At 49.1% G+C, this 18,069-nt stretch overlaps 1 protein-coding gene across 3 annotated transcripts in view; it reads left to right on the top strand.

Annotated features, from left to right (window-relative positions):
- LOC311434586 (uncharacterized protein) overlaps positions 1–18,069 on the top strand; it is a 60,736-nt gene that overhangs the window by 11,266 nt on the left and 31,401 nt on the right. For all 3 annotated transcript variants that reach the window (XM_084514838.1, XM_084514836.1, XM_084514837.1), the window contains 2 exons: positions 14,291–14,366; positions 15,460–15,950. In XM_084514838.1, the coding sequence (XP_084370964.1) occupies positions 14,291–14,366; positions 15,460–15,950 (567 nt within the window). The remainder of the gene's footprint in view (positions 1–14,290; positions 14,367–15,459; positions 15,951–18,069) is intronic.

Raw genomic sequence — 18,069 nt, 5'->3', positions numbered from 1 at the left:
AGAACACCTCTGTGCAGAGGCAGTGGGGGATTTCTTTTGAATGCTGTGTTTCTGGGGCTTGTGGCTGGGGTCACCACCTTTAACTGAATTGTTTCTCTTGGCTCCGCAAGTTGTGAAACCATGAGATGCTCTGGAAGGAGCTCTCAGGGACACATAGAGGCTTCAGGATGCTTGGGGGCACTTAGGGAAACCCACAGGAGTGGGTATCTGCAGCCATTTTGTTCTCATTGGTGCCAAGGTTTTGTGCTGGAAACAGGTGGTCCGCATTTTTGCAGGCTCAGCTGAGAAGACAGACCTAAGCTTGTGCTGTCACTTGCAAGCAAGCCTAATGTCTAGCCCATCAGGCTGCCCTGCAGCCTGCCGTGGGGAGTGGTACAACGACTGGTATACACTCATGCGGGCAGAAAGCCAGACTTTCAAACCCTGGGTTTATGTGTGTTTTGTAGGCCTTTGGGGACCCTGTGCAGCTGCCTGGTCTTATTTGAGCCTCGTACCAGCATACTAATCACTTAACGGAGCACGCAAAGCTCTCTCGTAGGTGTTGAGCCTGATCTCTTTGCAGGTGTGGACGTGGGAGAGGTGCCACAAGCGGTGAGCTTCCCGTGGCTGCGCCGTGCGTGGAGCCCGCAGTGAGTCGGCGCGTGCTGCACCATCTCTGCCCTGCCCTCGGATGTGTGCGGGGCTGCCAGGCGCAGGCTGGGCTCGTGTCCTCTCAACTGCCTCATCCTCAGCTGTGGCTGAGGTCTGTGCAGGTGTGCGCGTATTTTGGCATGCATGGTATGTGCCTTGTTTAAAAGGTCCCATCCTGCTGTCACTGAAACTGGGTGAGAAGTTAGGTGTGAGCGTAACATCACGTCTGCAGTAGTGTAATGGAGAATGAGCAGCTAGTTTGGGTTGGGTATGTACTGATCTCCATCTACCCCCGAAACCAAGAGCTTGCTGAGCTTTAAAAGCAGGGTGGTTAGCAGCTGTTCTCCTTCATTACCCACTTGCTTTTGCACTTTATGACCTTTGTTGGAAGTTCCCAAATTCAAGGGAAAACAAACTGCTGTTGTGTTTCAGGCTTGCAACAGCACTGCAATCAGGCAAAGTCCTGGGAGACCGTCCTTGGGTAAATTGTCAACTCATTTTTGTCAACTTGGGAGATCTGACCGGCCTTGGGTTGGCATCCAAGCTTTGGGAACCTTTTCGGGATGAAATGTCTGCCCGCACTGAAGATCTCATTTTGGTACCATGTTGAAATTGAACTGAATTGATCACGTGTGCCTGTGATGGGTCTTTCTAGTCTTCACCCCCTTGCAGAAGATGAGCGGTTGCCATTGCTTCAAGTAAGCGAATCCAGGATGCTTTGGAGTGATAGTAATGGACTTTCCTCCTTTTTTTTTTTTTTTTTTTTCTTCTTAATTAATATCTATGTGAGTGGGAGCCTTATGTCTCAGCCTGTTGTTCTACCTCTTGCTTCCACAGTCTGGTGTTACTTGCTAGAGATTAGGCCAGATTTGGGAACCTTCAATTTCTGTCTGGCTGTTAGAAATCGAGTGCCAGCAGCAGATGTGAACGTACAGGTTAGGGGTTATCTCTGATAACAGGTGGCATCTGGATCTTCCCAGCAGGCTTTGTGGGACAGGGGAGAGGAGTGAGGAAAGGAGGCTGTGCCATACGGTAACGACGTGCTGCAAATAAGGACAGTGAGAGAGGCCTCAAGACCTGAATTTTTGGCTGGTTTTCCAGTATTAAGCCTATTATTTTTGTATTATTTTCTTTAATAGCTTTGGACTGGTAGCCCTTCTTGAAGTACAAGTCAAAGTGTTTGGGGTGGCTTTTAAAATGTGTGTCCTGGGGTTGCAGCTCGAGATGGAGGCCTGATACTGGGCCCTCAGAAGTGGTCTCCAGCCGACTCAGCTGTCTACAAAAAAAACACCTCGTTCATCCCCACAACCTGGGGCAGGGGGTTCTCAGACAAATGCTTTTCTTCCAAATCCCTCCTCAACTCTTGTGTCCCCGTGCAGTTGTGTAGTGGATCAAGTGTAGGTGTCTGTTTTGTAAGCTTTGCTTGCAAGCAAGCTCCTTGGGGCAGGAAGCATCTGGTTGGAACAAGTCTGCACATTGCCAGTCAAGCTAAGCCCTTAATTAGTGGCCTTAGGTGTTATCAGAATGAAACAGTTGGATTGTGGTGTATAAAATTAACTGGCTGCAACGCGCAGCTTAAGAGAGCTCAGTGCTTTAAGGGTGGCAATTTCATTCCGGCTCCGCTGTCAACACAAACAACTTCGGAGGCAATGCGACTGGTGCTTTCATCCATTGAAGTTGCCGAATTACTTGTGCATCGGGCACACTCCTCTATGGCCGGGGTTAGAACTGCTTGGGACACGTTTGTCATTTGCTTAATGTCGATCAGCGAAATGCAGTCATGTGTGGGTCTGTCCTGGTGACAGCAGAGCGTTCTCTGCCGTGTAATTCCAGCCCTGCACTTGCTCAAAAGGGAAGTGCGAGGCACTAACAAAGGCACCGCGGCTGCTCTCCCCACGTACCCTCGGAGCCAGTAGGCAGTGATGGGGACCAGCAGTTCATGGCAGGTATTTCTGCAGGCGTCTGCATCTGGAGACAGATCTGAGACTGGCTCAGGCTGGCCAGCCCTGAGGAGCCACTGGGAATCGTCCCGATCCCATGTGAAGGGGGTTCAGTCGGCTGTGCACAGTGAGCCTCGGGCTTGCAGACAGCAGCTTGTGAGTGACTGTCCCAGCGGTAGCTGGTTCCTCTGCAGAGCAAGAGGGCTAAAAAACTTCACCTTTTCCTTCTCGCATCGAAAAGGGGCAAAGTAGCATCTTTATGTTGACGCACAGTGGGTAGACACTCAAGGATTTGTTTAAGGGCTCGGGCTTTGTATGAATGAGGGCAGATTAATTTCCTTCTTTCTTTGGGCTGGCTGCCTGTCATGTGCTCGGCCAGACACTGCTCTTCAGCCTGGCTGAAGACAGCTTGGCGCAGGGAAAACTTAGCTTCATCAGTCCCCCATGGTGCGTGAAGCTGTTCTCCCCTTTGCGGGTTTTCAGTGCATCCCGCTGAACAGGTTCGTTGCTGTAGGACTGTTTTACACCAAAGCTTTACCATTCCTCCTACTAACACCTGGTAACAGTGATAATTCAGAACTAAAACGGTGTTAGTGAGTTAAAAATGCTAGGGTACGTACTTAGCTGTGGCAGAATAGAGCAGCGAATCCCAGCCTCTCAGAAAGCTTAGGTTTCTGAGACCTCTGCCTGAGGCCTTGTAAAATAATAGGTCTTCAATACTTTCTACTCACTTCTGAGTTCTGAATTTTCAAGGTTTGTTGTCTTCTCTGTGCAGTCATCCAGCACCGATAATCTTCTGTAATGACTTAATTCCAGAGAGTGATGCTTCAGAAAAATATTAGATCTTACAGATACAGCATAAGGGAAGCTTCTTTGGGATAGCTCAGCTGGCCTCGTTTACGACTTATTTATTTGAACCTAGCCTATAGTTTCATATACAATCCCCTCTACTGTCACAAAGAAATCTATTTTTTCCTCTTTTTCCACAATTCTTGGTTTTATTTGAATGAAAAATTCAATTCTCAAAATGTAATCTTACATGTTTAACTTTTGCTCTTCAGTGCAAACAGATTAATCCATCTTACTTCGCTGGACAGTGCCGTTCTACTTAATTTTCTGCTCTTGTGCATTGTCTCACAGCTCCTGAATTTATGTTGCACTGTTTGGGATGTTTTCTCAAGCATAAATATGGCTTATATTTGAAGTGAAAATAGGAAGCAGACCTAGGTAATCAGGTTTTTTTTTTTTTTTTTTATGGCTTTTGCAAAGCAGTGGGTTTATGTTTTTTTGTTTGTTTGTTTTTTAGGTGCAAAGCTTACATCCACTTAGGACATCTCTGTGGAGTTGGCTGTAGTGTGCCAGTCTGGCCAGCTTCTCTGGCTGTTCCTGGAGCGTGTCTGGGGTCACAGAAGTGTTACCGGGCTGCCTCGGTATGGGAACCAAGGGCTGCGTTCCCTTTTCAGTGGGAAATGCGCTCCCACCCACAGCGTAGGCAGCGCCAGCCCTTTCTACCCCTAGGCATTTATCTGGAGCCCCCCGTTCCGTGGGATTGGGGTTGCTGGGTGACCCGACCCGTCCTAGCAACCAGCACCACAGGTATGTGTGCACTGGGGGCTGGTTTCTTCCCCAGTAACTCTTGTAGGTGGCCGTGGGCAGAGCCCACTCATCCTCTCAGCCCTGTTGGGCAGTGCAGCCGGCCGCGATGGTTTCGAGTAGGCACCAGCACCACCCACAAGTGCTCAGTGTGAACACCCAGGCGAGGGTTTAGAGAAGAATCCGATTAGTCGTGACCTTTATCTGTGCAGAAAGCATTCCCTGTGAGGTATGGGCTCTGCTGTGACACAGCCTGCCTCCCCTGTGGCCCAGGCCTGGAGGTGAAGGACGGGTGGCCGCATCTGACCTGTGTGGAGGTATTTCTGTGCCAGCTCAGGCCTGCCCGAGCTGTAGGGACGTGGCACACAGGTGAAGCACAGCTCGTGGAAGTCTGGTTTCCTCTGGATCAGCTCGGGGTGGACAGCTCAGGGTGCCTCTGGGCATTTCTCTGCCCTCTCGCTGTGTTCTTTGTGCTTCCCAGACCCGTGGTGACCTCTTTCATGCTTTGAGGCAGCCTGGCAGAATGGGACTGCTGCCCCATGGTCCCCTTGCCTGGTGTGGGTACGGCATGTGAGGAGCTCACATCGTAGCCTCTCCAGTCTGGCCTTGATAGCCTGATGGGGAGTGAAATACTGTGGGCACAGAGAAAGCTCCTGGTGGGCAGCCAGCCACCATCCAGGCTTGCTGTAGAAGCAGAGTCCTGCTGCAAAACCCCTTCAGTATGCCCAGGTTTGGGATGCAGTGCTGGGAACAGGGATCGACGCCTGTTCTCTGCTGGAATGCATCTTCCAAGGGGAGGTGTCCCCCAGGCTTGGTGGACTGCAGGGCTGTGGCTTGTGTTCCTCAGCAAGCTGCCTTCATACGGGACTAAGATGACTGGGGTCAGAGCTAGAAACACCTCTGAGGAAAAGAGTAACCAGTGCACGAGCCAAGGAGCTGTAAGAAGGTTTTAATTAGTAATGGCCCCCATTTTTGGCACGGATGAGGCTTGTTGCCTGGCTGCAGGGCAGATGGTCCTTATCTGAATTTAGACTTCTGAAAGGGCCTAAGATACCTGGATAAAGTACACCCAAGTACCCCAGCATTCATGCATATCCCCAGTGAGAATAGACAGGCCTTGGTTTCTGACATTTCCAGGGAACAAACTATATCGATTGGCCCTGGGTAGCTGATTAATCAGTTTGACTGGGCTACAAGCCTGGTTTTTGAGCCCCTAGTTTCAAGGAGAGCCCAGAACTCAAGTTGCTAATGGCATAAGGGCCCCTCCTCTCCTTTTGTTCAGAAATGCGTCTTACCCTACTTCTTCCTAATGGGGTCACGCTGTTTCTATAATGCAGGTGCTTTGTATTTGTTTTAAACCAATGTGCTTACTTCTTGGAGGTTACTCTCAGAGGTTATAATCTGCCGTGTTCTGCATGGGTATGATGAGAAGAAAACTGCCTTTGATTGAAAGGGGAATTTCCTGTGTGAGGAAAGCTGACCAGTGGTCAGCTCGCTGCTCCTCTTTGCTGAGAGGGTGTCTAGATATAAGCAGGGAAAAATACCAAGTAATCTTCCCATGTCCTGTTACCCAGTTATTGTGCACAAAGCCAAATGGTTGTTCCAGACAGTTGTCTGCAGCCAGCCTGTTTGTGTACGTTTTATTTATTTATTTCATTCCAAAGAGTTGGTTCTTCAGAAGAAATGAAGAAAGTTGTGTGGCCAAAGGGTAATTAACAGGGGAGAGCAGCGGTATTTGGTGTAGAACGTATGAAGCGACATAATTTAGAGGCTTAAAAGTCAACTGCTTCTGTGTGCATGTACATATAGTGTTTTTCGTAGGAACTGCTTTATTCTGGCTCTGACAGATCACAGTTCTTGGCAAACCCTTGACTGGCATTTTGCAACACTACGTGTTGCTGAAGGATAACCTGATATTTGTTTTGAAGCTGCTGCTTATTGATGCAATTTTGTACCTTCTGGCTCATACATCGGAAGAGTAAACAATAAAATCCTGTATTTGTGCCACTCATCTGTAGCCCAGCCTTCCATGTGCTGGATGAAGAGACCACCACCTTTGGCCAGATCATCCCAAGTGGGAACCACTGGGAATCCCTTCATGCCTATCGGGAACGGATCTGGTACACACAGGGAAAAATTTTGCATTGTCCTGCACCTTCCTTTAAAGACACTTGACCAGCTGGATCTTGAGGGATGGTCCTATGTTACTGGCCTGCTCTGTGGTGAAACAGAGCAAGCCTGGTGTAAATCCACGGAGATGAAACAACTTGTGTCTGCGTGCACTCAGAAGGGTTAACGTGGGATTTCTAGAGGCCGAGAAGCCTGAAACGTCTTGTGTGCTCCAAATGCATTTTCCAGCCTGACTGTAAGGCATTGTTCCTTGTGTTTGCAAATCTGGCTAACGCAGTGCTTTATGGCTGAGCAGAGGTGAATGTCAAGCGAGGTCTCCCAACACAAGCAGCCTCCCCTCAGCTAGCGAAGTATCTCATGGCAATTGCAGTTGCCCTCTCCGGGTCTTGAGAGAATAGAAAAACTGTTACCAGATGTGGTGTTTGTGCCAGCTCCTGTCCTCCCCTCATGTCCCAGAGAGCTGTCAGCCCACAATACGTCGTCTTGCTGTCGGTCCATGCGTGGAGTGGAGGTCCAGCAGCAAATGGGCTGGAAATCACGGATGGAGCTAAGTCACCCTGTGGTCCTGCAGGGTGGGGGAGGCCCCGAACCTAATGAAGGTGGAGCTGCAGTCTTTAATCCTTCAGGCTCCTCCTTGTCTTTCTGGCTGCTGTGCTCTGTGGTGTCAACACTGCTGAATTACACTGCTCCCGTGGGATGGGAGCCAGGGCAGTGCTGGGGCTTGGTGCTGGGAGCTGTCGGGAGCTGACCTTCCTGCTAGGGGGTCCCTGCAGCACGGCTGTGCTGGAGGTTGCTGCTGCTTTCTGCCACGTGCTCCTGACACTTGATTTTGGCATTGCTTGCTTAGCTAGTCCCATTCTGAACTATGCGTGTGAAATGCTGTCTCCGTGCGTGGTGTGCGAAAGGTAGCAGGTGGATCCTAGTCCTCCAGGAGAATCCTTGAAGCTTGGATATGATTTAGGAGTTCTATAAGATTTGGGGTGTTTTGGGTACTTTTTGTTTTCTGCCTAGGGGGCTTTTAAAAGTATTTTTAATTGCCAGCAATCCCTTCTGTGTCCTCTCACCACGCAGGTTCTGCTGGTGGGAGCAGCATGTGCGTATATCAGTGGTGTCTGTGTTGGTGGCCTCCGCTGGGTGGATCTGGGCTTGTTCTAGTCTCTTTGCACATACTGACTCTTGGAGGCTTATCTTGAGTGGAACTTAAAAGGGTCATCTTGGTTGTGCTGCTCTGACACTATTCAGGAAGAGCTTCTGGAAACATCCCCGTGGTGGATGTGGAGTTGCCAAGAGCTGATGGAAAAGGCTATCGCTGCGGTTCACCTGATCCATGTGTGTAAGACCCGATCCCGATCTGTTGTGAACCAGCAGAGCCCAACTGGAGACATCGGCTGAATTCAGCTCCCTGTGACCACGGAGCATCAGACGTGTGCTGTTCCTGGTGACTTATGGAGCCCACGTCTTCACACACCGTGTGCTCTTTGGTGCTCTGTGCTCTGCTTCTCCGGGGCCGTGGTGGAGCACCGGGACTTGCTGCTGTTCTGTGAAAGCCCCCAAGGTTGTTGTCTTTAGCCATCTCCTGCAAAATGACCTCAGCTTAGTGCTGGGAAGCAGAGGGGGAGGTTTAGAAGTGGATGTTTGCAGGTGGTGACAGCTGTACAAGAGCTGATGTGGGGCAGCTGAGGCAGTGCAGGGCCTGGCATGAGCTGTGTAAGCCATGCATTTTCGTCCCTTAAAATCCAGGTAACCCCACTTCAGCCTGTTCGTCTGGAAATCAAGTTCAGTCGTTTGAGAGAACAGAAGCTCGGTTCCCATGTTCGGTGGTTAATTATTCTCCCCACTTGCATCCTGAGAGTTACCAATCGCTCTGTCCCCACACCTGCTGGTGTCTGTATAAGGTAAGCATTCAGAATAAAAACTCCTCTATTTGCAACCTGCGGTCTCTGGAGTGACTCTGCCTCCCTCCCTCACATCTGGGAAACCACTGAAGGTGAAGCAGGCTCTAGGCAGGAGGCAATATCTGACTGTGCTCGCAGCTTTCCTGCAGAAACAGGGATGGCTTTGCTGCCTTTGGTGCGGGACAGGCCTGGAAAACATGGCATTGGGGAGTGCTGTGTCCCACCAGCTGCTCTGTCAGGCAGGACGGCGCTCAAGGGTAAGGAACCCTGGGTCTGAATCCCAGCCATTTGCTAGGAAATGGCTGAAGAAGTTTGGAGGCAGAGCTATTATAGAAAAATTAAAAAGGAAAATAATAGTAATAGAAAAAAGATTGCTAGAAGGATTTTCCAAAGCCGGGCTGTTATGGTTGGAAACCCAGCTGTTGAAGGACCCCAGCTGTAAAATCCACATGCAGTTAGGGCAGTCATATTTCACTTGTGGATGTTTGAAGGCTGAGCTGTGCCTTTCCCCTAATCTCTAACTCCACTGCTTTCCTTTAGGAGAGAGGAAGCATTGCAGCTTGGTTTGCTGGCATTAAGCGGTTCTTGTAATGCTGAGTATCTCAGAAATAAAAATTAAATGAGAGCTTGGAAAATAAAGCAAGTTAGATGTTAATTTTGAAGGTCTGTTTGACTCACTCCTTCCCTCTTCCTCATGTTGTTCCCTGCCTTGTAACTGCCTTCCAGCATCTCCTAGTCTCGTTTTCCCACCCTCTAATTCAGAGTTTCTCCCGTGCTGTAACTGGAAGGATGGCACCTCCCTCAATTCAAGATCAGGCAGTGTCCCATGGCAACTGCTGCAATTGTTGACGTGGAAAAATAACAGCGGGGATATTTAGTAAAATGTTTTTAACTAAATTCGAGTAGGACGGCTGTGTCTGTGGCAGCTGCTCTGTAGGTAGTGTGGTGGGGAGAAGGTGAGTGAGTACTGACTGCTGGCTTCATTTCTTCAAGCCGAAGTGTGAAGAAATGGAAACTGGTTCCCCAGAGCAGAAGTAGTCTTTGAGCTCATCATCCCTTTCTGCTGCTGTGCCAGGAGCCGGTGACTGAGACCAACTCAGCAAGGTCTCTTGGCAGGGTGCGTGGATGGGGCTTGGCTTCGCTGCAGGGCTTCCCTGGGGTGCTCCAGGGAACGAACCTGTGCAGCAAGCGGCCTCGTGTGCAGTAGCACAAGCAGCATTGGCCTCCCCCGAGGTGAACTCCCTGCCTCCTCCCAGGGAGGGATTGGGAAGGATGGCCTCCAGCCTGCGTGCCTCTGTGATTCATGCTGCAAGGAGGGGAACCCAGCTGCTGCTTTGGCTGGTGGAGGGAAAGCCCTTGGTCATGGAAGAGCAGGATTTTTGTGTCAGAACAGACTGCAGGGAAGAGCTTCTCCATCCTCCCCAGAAGCGAGAAAACATCCTTGCCCTAATATTATCCCATCTGGACCCTTGCTCATGGAAATGGCTGGGCAAACCCTTCTGCACTCACTCCGTGTGCCCCGAGGTGTGCTGCCCTGCTCATGGATGCTCATCTGCAGGCTTCCAGCCCTTCAGGTTGCGAGCAGCGAGCTGTGTGTTTGTCTTGCCTGCTCTTTGTGCTGCAGCCTCCGCTGTGCCAAGCTGCCCCGCTGGTGTGATTTGGGATGGTGCAGCCCATCCTGGTGGGAAAGGTTGGTTCCACCTTGGAAGTGAGAGTGCCTTTCCTTTTGGGAGCTCCTAGATTATCCTCATGGAATTACGTCTGATCGTGTGACAGCGAGTTAATTCCTCTTCCTTAAGCAAAGCCCAGGAAGAACTGCAGTTTAACAGGATGTTTTCTTTACTGTACAAATACAACAGGATTTCAGCCCTAAGGCTGACCGGGCCTTTTAGGGCCGGGGCGATTCTGGCTGCAGCTAGTTACCATTACTCATCTGACAAGCAGTAATGTGGAGGAGACAAAGATTTTTCTGTCTCTAGCTGCTCCTTACGCCTGCTTGTTTGTCTTTTATGTTAAATCTCCCTCTAAATTACAAGCTTTACGCTCGTTTCTCCTTAAATACCGTCTGGCTATGCCACATGAGCCCATCTCTGCACACTGGGGGTTGGTGTGATACCAAGTGCACGGGGCAGTAACCTCAGTGAAGGACCCGGCTGTAAGGCTGAGAGCCTCGTTGGCAGGAGGCTGAACTTCAGATTCGACACGTTTCCAGAAGGAAGACTGGAGGGTGGATGGGCACCCACACTTGTTTCTTGGCTCATTTTGTGCCGTGGCTTGTAAATACTCAGATGTCCATGTGAATTGGCGATTTTCTGCTCTTCAATTGTGCGCGTTGAAGTACAGAGCGTGCTGGGTATGGTCGTGGGCAGCCTGGTCTTGCTGATCCAGCGTGATCGGGGCTGAATTAGAGGATTTCAAGAGGTCCCTTCCAATCTAAACAGTGCTGCGAACAAATTTTGATCTAGTGGGATCTCTGACGTGAAGATCAAGTTCTTTTATCCCAGCGTTCTGAGTCGGTGCGGCAAACAAGGCTGTGCTGTCCAGGACAGAAGTACAGCTGTGGCTAACCCAGGATGGAGAGCTTTCCAGGCAAGCTGGAGGCCATAACACAGCACCCCTGTGTTTACTGGAATACTTTTGAAGAGACAAAAGTTTTGCTGTCAAAACCTAGGAAGAATAACAGAGAGACCATTTATCTCCAACTTGTCAGAGCATCGGTCTTTGGCTCTCTGTACCTTTTATAGTTCCTGCATTTTTTTGCTATCTGTACAAATGTCCAGTCTTTTCTTGCTCTTCCTTTAATCTTTGCCTGCGTGGCATGTGATGGCAAAGAGTTTTGTGTGTCCAATTTGAACTTGGTGAGATTCATGTTTGTCTGCTATGAACAGAGGGGTTCCCTGTTAGGCTTGGAACGTGGGAGCTCGGATCTCACACGTGGGAGCTTGTGGAGGCTGGAAGACTTCGTTTCCCAAAGCCAGGATGTAACTTGTGGAAAGATTTTCTAATGAAAGGATAACTTAACAATGCTAAAATAGGAAGCCTTGCTAAAAGACTTATGGGGAGGATGGTATTTCTGGTTGGAGGATGCGAGGACGAAGCAGGAGGGTATTTACATGTATGTAACCCACACAAAATCTGAAGTGAGAGGACTTTGGAAAGGCAGCGCAGGTCATGGGACATCAGAGGCAACGTGACTGCTGAGTCTTGTCATCTTTTTACTTCATTCATGCATAAGCTCCACAGCTGCTGGATTTTAGGGCTCTTTTGCAGTTACCTGTGATGTGTATAATGAAAACCAATGGGTATTCCAGGACAAGGGTATAATAAACCAGTAGGAATAAGGAAAGAAGTCTGAGTGCCATGAGAAATGTGCTATAGGTGTGATGTTCTTCTGCGAGAAAAGGTGGGTGCCAGGAGGAGTGGCTGAATAGATGCCTCTAATTGCATTGCTTCTGAGAAGCACTTGATATGTTGCTCATAAGCACCCACTCTGGTAACCAACTGCGGCTTGCTTTTTCCCATGGCTACCCTCAAGAGGTTGATTAGCAAGCTTGTGGGAGCCCCCTTTTTCCGTGCAGCCTTTTGTATTGTCCTACCACCTTAATTTCTTCTCTATATATGGTGAGACCAAATCCACAGACTTGGTTTCTTCTTGTTTGTAAGAGGGCTTCTCTTCCCAAGGCAATTCAGAGGGATTTAGTTTTGGGCTGCCTGTGTGACTGGTGAGAACTTGGCGAAGACTAATTATCCATGATGAGATCGGGGCCAGCTAAATTGCACTTGTATGGGAAGGGGCCAGCTGCATTGCACTTGTACGGGAAAGATTGGGTGTTTTGGAAGCCCAGGACCGGCAGACACGCAGACCTTCAAAACATCAATCGTTGACTTAAATCCAGCTCCTATTTTAATCCTTTCAAGCCAGCGACGCTGTGCAGTAGCTCTCTGACCTGCACGTGCTAGGTGTCACTGCCTCTTTCTGGGGAGCAATGCCACGCCGTGTGTCGACATTTACACAGTGCAAAACCCAGAGCTGGGAGGTTTCCCATGTAGAGACCTTAAACCTCCCTGAAAATCCTGCGGTGTCCAAATGCTGCTCTTGTTTTGTTTTCACGTGGAAGCAAGCCACAAACTGAGGTCAGTACCTTTCAAGCTAGAGTTGGAGCCCGAGCTTTTGCACTGAAGATGAGGCCACTGTCCAGTAGCCAGCACTGTGACACCTCAGTGTCAGCTGCCCCGTGAGCTACCACGGCACAGACAGGGTATTATACCTGTTCTGGGGACAGCTACAGGTCTGTTTGGCAGTGCTCCTCAGCACCAGCTGCATTTGTTAAACAACACGTGTGTGAGTACAGACAAGAAAATTGTAGTTGCAGAAGAAAAACCGCCCCTGTGTTGACTTCAAGAATAATAGAAATGGGGGTAATTCATAAATCACCCATTTGTGATTTGACAACTTGAAAAGTCACTTAAAGACCAGCAAGGTGGGAAAATATTTTCTGGCTTCTTAAAGGGCAATGTAAATGTGGAAGGGTGTAAGGTAGCTCTTAAAAAAACAAAAGTGGCAACAGACTTCTTCAGGGGTTTAACAAAAAACAACCCTGGAGGATGGTGACAAAGTAGGTGGGTTGACTTCATGGTGCCCAATTTAGTGTCAGTCAGTGTTCTTCTGCTGTTCCTGCTATTTCTCTGCATCAGCTGTACATCAGTCACAGGCACCCAGGTAAGCATAGCTGCTCTTTTGGGTGTCTGGGAGGTGAAGCACTCCAAGGATGTTTCCCTAGGAACAGTGGGTGGAGAGGAAATGGGTCCCTATCAGTGTGATGGTTGCTTGCTGCCTCACCTTCTATAAAAGTCAAGTACAGCACATCAAACACGTTTAAAATGGAAGCACAGTGTGTACTCTTTTGAAACCTATTGCTACTGGATACTGTTGTGGGCAAATAGCTTTGTCCGAGTCTTGCAAGTTAAGAATAATGGGGATGTTTGTTGTTTTTCTGGATAAAAAGGCGTAGGGGATAATAAAGCTCATCTTGCAGTGATCATGTTATTCCAGAACTGTCTCTTGTAAATGCTTCTTCTGAAGTATTGCATTTTCCTTCAACTCACTTGGTTTTGGCACTGCCAGAGCCACACAGTGAGCTGCGTAGCTCAGAGGTTGGGTCTGGTGTAATAACTTCCAGGTATGCTGCATGCAGCAGAACAAAAGTCACTTTAGGAACAAGGTAGGTAGGGTTTCCTCTATGTAGAGCCATCTCCTGCTGAGTTTCTGATCCAGTCTGCAAAAACTTACATTCAGGTCTCTCAGCCCTTCTCAAGAGGTAGCTACTGAGTTGAGTTACTGGTAGGAAGTGTTTAGAGTAAGCGGTATTTGGGTATGCAGTAAGTGGCGTGCTCATGGCCATTGGCTGACCCAACGCAAATGTTTCTGAAAATCCCTGACAGACAACATCCACGAGGTGCCATTTCTCTTGGAGCAAATATTGAAGGGTGTTCAGTGGAGCTATAAGAAGTGGTAGGGAGAGCATAATGTTGTTGTTCACACTTTTATTTCTATGACATTCTTCAGTCATGCTGTAGGAAAGCAAGATGTCTGTTCTTTGGTGGGTTACGTGTGCGTCTTCAAGGGGGAAATGTGGGTGCGTAGATGAGACGGCAAGAGTTAACATGCCGCATCCATATGGGTGCCTTGCACAATGATAGTGCTGGTGACAGGATGTCTTTTTATTTTCTTCCGAGGGGGGTTTGGAGATTCGGTTGCCCACGTGACGTGGATGTGGTAGGCCATGGTGGTTATGAGCTGGGTATCTGGGGAGCCGGGAGCAGGGCGCGTTCGTTGTGCTTGGGAAAGAGGTGGTGGTGCGGCGAGGTGGAAACAGCGGTAGGCTGCGTGTTTGGTGTTGCTGCCAGTAAGAGGATGTGATGGGAGCTTGAGGTTGGGAGATGAGGATGTGCACGCAGGGAGGTGCTGTGGCTGGGTGCGTGCGGTTAGGTGGGGGGACGCCTGCAGGATATGAGAGGGGCAGGAGGGGGAAGTGGATCGGGCAGCAGCAGGGCGATGCTGAGTGTTCACAATGAAGCCTTTTCTTTCTCCTTGCCCCCTAGATCTCCTACCCCCCAAGTGATGAGGACAGCGACGACTCTGAGGGAGAGAACCAGGAACTTGTTCAGATCGACAGAGGTAAAGGGACAAGATAGGAGGGTCCTGGGATGCTACAGCTGAAGTGCATTTTGCTTTTTGCTTGGGTTCTTGCAAGTACCTCCTTCACAGTCCCCACTGTACCCCAGCCAGATACATTAAGTCAGGCACCTTGAAGGCTTTGGGACCTCTCAGGGAGAAGCTGATGGAATCAGATGCTGCAGTCACACTTTTCTTACCAGAGAGAGAGATCATAAACCACATGTTAAGCCACCAGTACTGCAGATACGGGGCAGTCAAGCTCTCCAGTCAGGTCACCAGCAGAGCTGGGAGTACAAATGTATTTTCTGTTGCGTGCTTGTGTATCTGCATCATCTTCGTTCAAAGCTTCATCTTCCTTGTCAGTTCTGGTCTTGACCTTTTCCCCATTCCCCTGGACTCGCTTGTCTAATTAGCGCCCTTCCTCCCTCCTGTACCACGGGTATTGGGTAGCTCTGTTGTTGAATCTAGCTGGGGATCTTTGACAGAAGGGAGGTTTCAGACATGGTATGAAGCAGATTAGAGCTGTGGATGAAATCTGTAGTAAACGTACCTGCTGAGTTATGCTATGTTTTTGCTGCTTGTACATGCTGTGAGTTTTATCACAGTTTATCACAAGTTCAGGTGGGTCTTATGCAAGGGCAGGAGAAGTCAGATTCCTGACCCGTAGGGCATGTCCTGTCAAAATTCAAAGTCCTGCTTAACGTACTTACTCCAGAAAGAGTTGAGCAGAACAGGTAAAGCAATCCCAGGTTATGGCTGAAGGCAGGCTCTTTTGTATGTCAAGCTTTGTAATAAGAAGAGGACTTTTGTCTCCAGAAACCAGATCTCTCCTATTTGAGCTACGGGAGTGCTGCTGGTAGTAATACAACTTACATGCTTTCTCTGCCTTACTTAAAGTAATTTAACAAAGATCTGGAAACTTTCGGGGGGGAGCATTCAGCAGGGACACTTCTTATGTGGAAGAAAATGTGGAAAACAGCTCAGAAGCTTGCTTGGAAGGAAGTAAAGAAAGTGGGTCAGGAGAAGTCAGGCCTGGTTCATGCCATGGGACGCAGATACGCTCTGTCATTGCCCTCTCTCTTCTTCCCACCAGAGAGAAGACGGAACTGTACCTTGACCCCTCTGGCCACCAACCAGCTCCAGAACCAGGAGAACCCATGCTGCAAGGTGCGGGCCCTCTTCCATGCCAGCCTGGACCGCCACAGCTCAGAGGAGGAGCTGGAGCGCATCAACCGGGAGTTTGCTGCTGAGAAGAGGAAGTGGTCCCAGGTCAGCAGGCTCGCCTGCTGCAGTGACAGCAACAACACCTCCTCCAGCGACGAAGAAGTGAAGAACTTGTGCGCCATGTCCTTCCGGCCGGTGGCGGAGCAGGCTGATGGGCTGCATGCCAGCCCCAGCCCCGTGCTGTTCAGTGCCTCCCCTCCCAAAAGACTCCAGCCCCTGGTGCGGAGCACGGCCTCTAGACCTTTAATCTTCACGAGCGTTGGGGCGGGCCTTGAGCAAGTCATGCCGTGTAAGAGACATCGGCAGGGATACGGGGATAAGGTCCGCAGGCCCAGCCTTGACCTGGAGAAAATGCAGCAGGTAAGGCAGAGCTTGACAGGAGGAAAGCAGCATCGCTTGAGAGAAGCGAAGATGGAAAAGCGTTACGGAGGCAGGGTTCAGTAAATTCAGAGGATTGCTTCTTGTGTTCGTGGCTTCAGAGGTGTAATTGGTGCTCTTGCTACAGCTGAGCTGTCCTCTTGCTACTCATTAGGAGTGCAGCACCCATAGTGTCCAGCTTATCGTGTGACACAGGACCAAAATCACTGGAGATTGCTTTGGGCAGGTTACTTTTGCTGCCATGAGCTGACCTGTACCACTTAACTCCAAAATGAACTAATTGCTCAGGGGCAATCTGTGTAAAGAAATACCTGAGTGGTGAAAGTAAATGTGGATTTCATTCCTAATGTTCCTAACACGCTCTGCTGAGGGAGGTACACAGGGCATGCCTGGTACAGGGGGGTGGGCTGGCCTGGGCAGTGCTCATCTGGTGCTGCTCTTTCGGGAGGTGTTGCTGCAGAGTTAGTATTGCAGCTTGCTCTTCATTATTAGTTTTCCTTCTTGCACTGGTAGAGCATCAGCTTGAAAGAATAGCTGCAAACATCTGCCCCTGGTAAACTGCAGTAAGTTAAAGACAGTTATTTTCAGCTCAGTTTCCTCTCACTAGGGAGGAATTTTGCTGCCTTTGGTTGGATATACTAGTTTTACCCCCATTAAGGGTGCCTCCTTTAAGATGGACCCACTTAAAAAGAAAGGGCTAGGTATTGCTTTCCCAAGGTCTATAAGACCCCTGCGTTCCCTCGTTACGTAGCTGCCTGTTCTCAGTCCCGCTGGCAGCATGCACACTGTGAATACACACCACACAATTCTGTTTTCAGTGCAGTTTTCCTCATCGCCCTCTCATACCTTCTTGCCAAGTCTCTGCTCCCAGAACATTGAAAAGGCCCAGTCTTGCATTTCACATCACCCAGATCTGCCACAGATACTGACAGACTTTAATTAGGCCCTCATTCTAACGAGAGGAGACAAAGAAGCTGAAGAGCCTGTGCCCAGCCTGTTTTTCAGAGTGTGTGTGAGTAAATGGAGAAGTTTTTCTTTCTGCCCAGGTGCTTTCTCTGACTTGGATGCTGGGCATAGCATCTACCTGCTCTGCCCTTCGTCCCCTTCGGCAGTGTCTTTGGGAGTGTGCTGGCAAGGGCAAACTGAGCAGGTTAGAGGCTGACTTGAATAATCCTTCCAAACCGTTGTGGTTTTTCTGGGAAACCTTGTAAGGATGACTCGCTCTCTGGTTTGTTGTCTAACCTCTGTGATTCTGAGTTAATTGTAGCAATGTTTTGCTTTTTTTTTTTTTTTTTTCTGAAAGAAGTTAAAACCTAGTCTTTCTCTCTTTAATAGCATTTTTATTGTAGATGTCATTTCCACTTCTAGGATGTGGAATCCCTGTTTTAAATAAAGGATATTAAGCTAATGGCTTTTGATGTTAGAAATGTACTTTTTTCTGGGGGGGGAGAAAAAAATGGAGAACCCATGGGAGAACCCATGTAAAGTGAGATGCAGCCTGAATTTGGTAACAGTCTGGTTATTTGTATTGGTTTTATCTTTTAAAATTGATTAATTTTCAGCTGGTGTGATCCTGAGGCTTTATGATTCTAGATCAAGGAAGAAATACAAAGTCTCATTCACTGCATGTCTTTGCTTGCCACCTGTGCTTGTTTTTGCTGTGAAAATAATGAGAGAAGCGTTGTAGATTCAGACTTCTGCTGACTTGCTTCTCGAGACAGGGATGTGAAATCTGGTTTTGGTTTTGGGTTCTGCCACAGAACCCTTCTGTGAAACTGGGCAAGTCTTGCTCAGTATCTCTACTCCCCACCTGTGAAGCAGGAGCAGGACGTTTCTTTCATGGTCTGTCTTCGTGCTCCAACAAAAATGCCTCTTCTGAGCTGTCTGGGCAGCATGTGGCTTTTAGTCATGAAAACAATGCAAATGAGCAACGATAACACTAACGGACTGCTCTGAGGCTCCATCTGGGCCCCGAGCATCAGGCTGTGCTTTGTGATTTGTATCCTTGCTGTCTCATGTGCTTGCCCACAAGAATACAGCTGATAACGCTGATCAGATAGAGACCTTCCTGAGCAGCAGATGTGGTCGCCGCTCTCCTCCC

Source organism: Aythya ferina, assembly GCF_964211825.1.
Source record: "Aythya ferina genome assembly, chromosome: 3".
Classification (NCBI taxonomy): Eukaryota; Metazoa; Chordata; class Aves; order Anseriformes; family Anatidae; genus Aythya; species Aythya ferina.
This window is presented reverse-complemented; position numbering and strand designations above follow the sequence as displayed.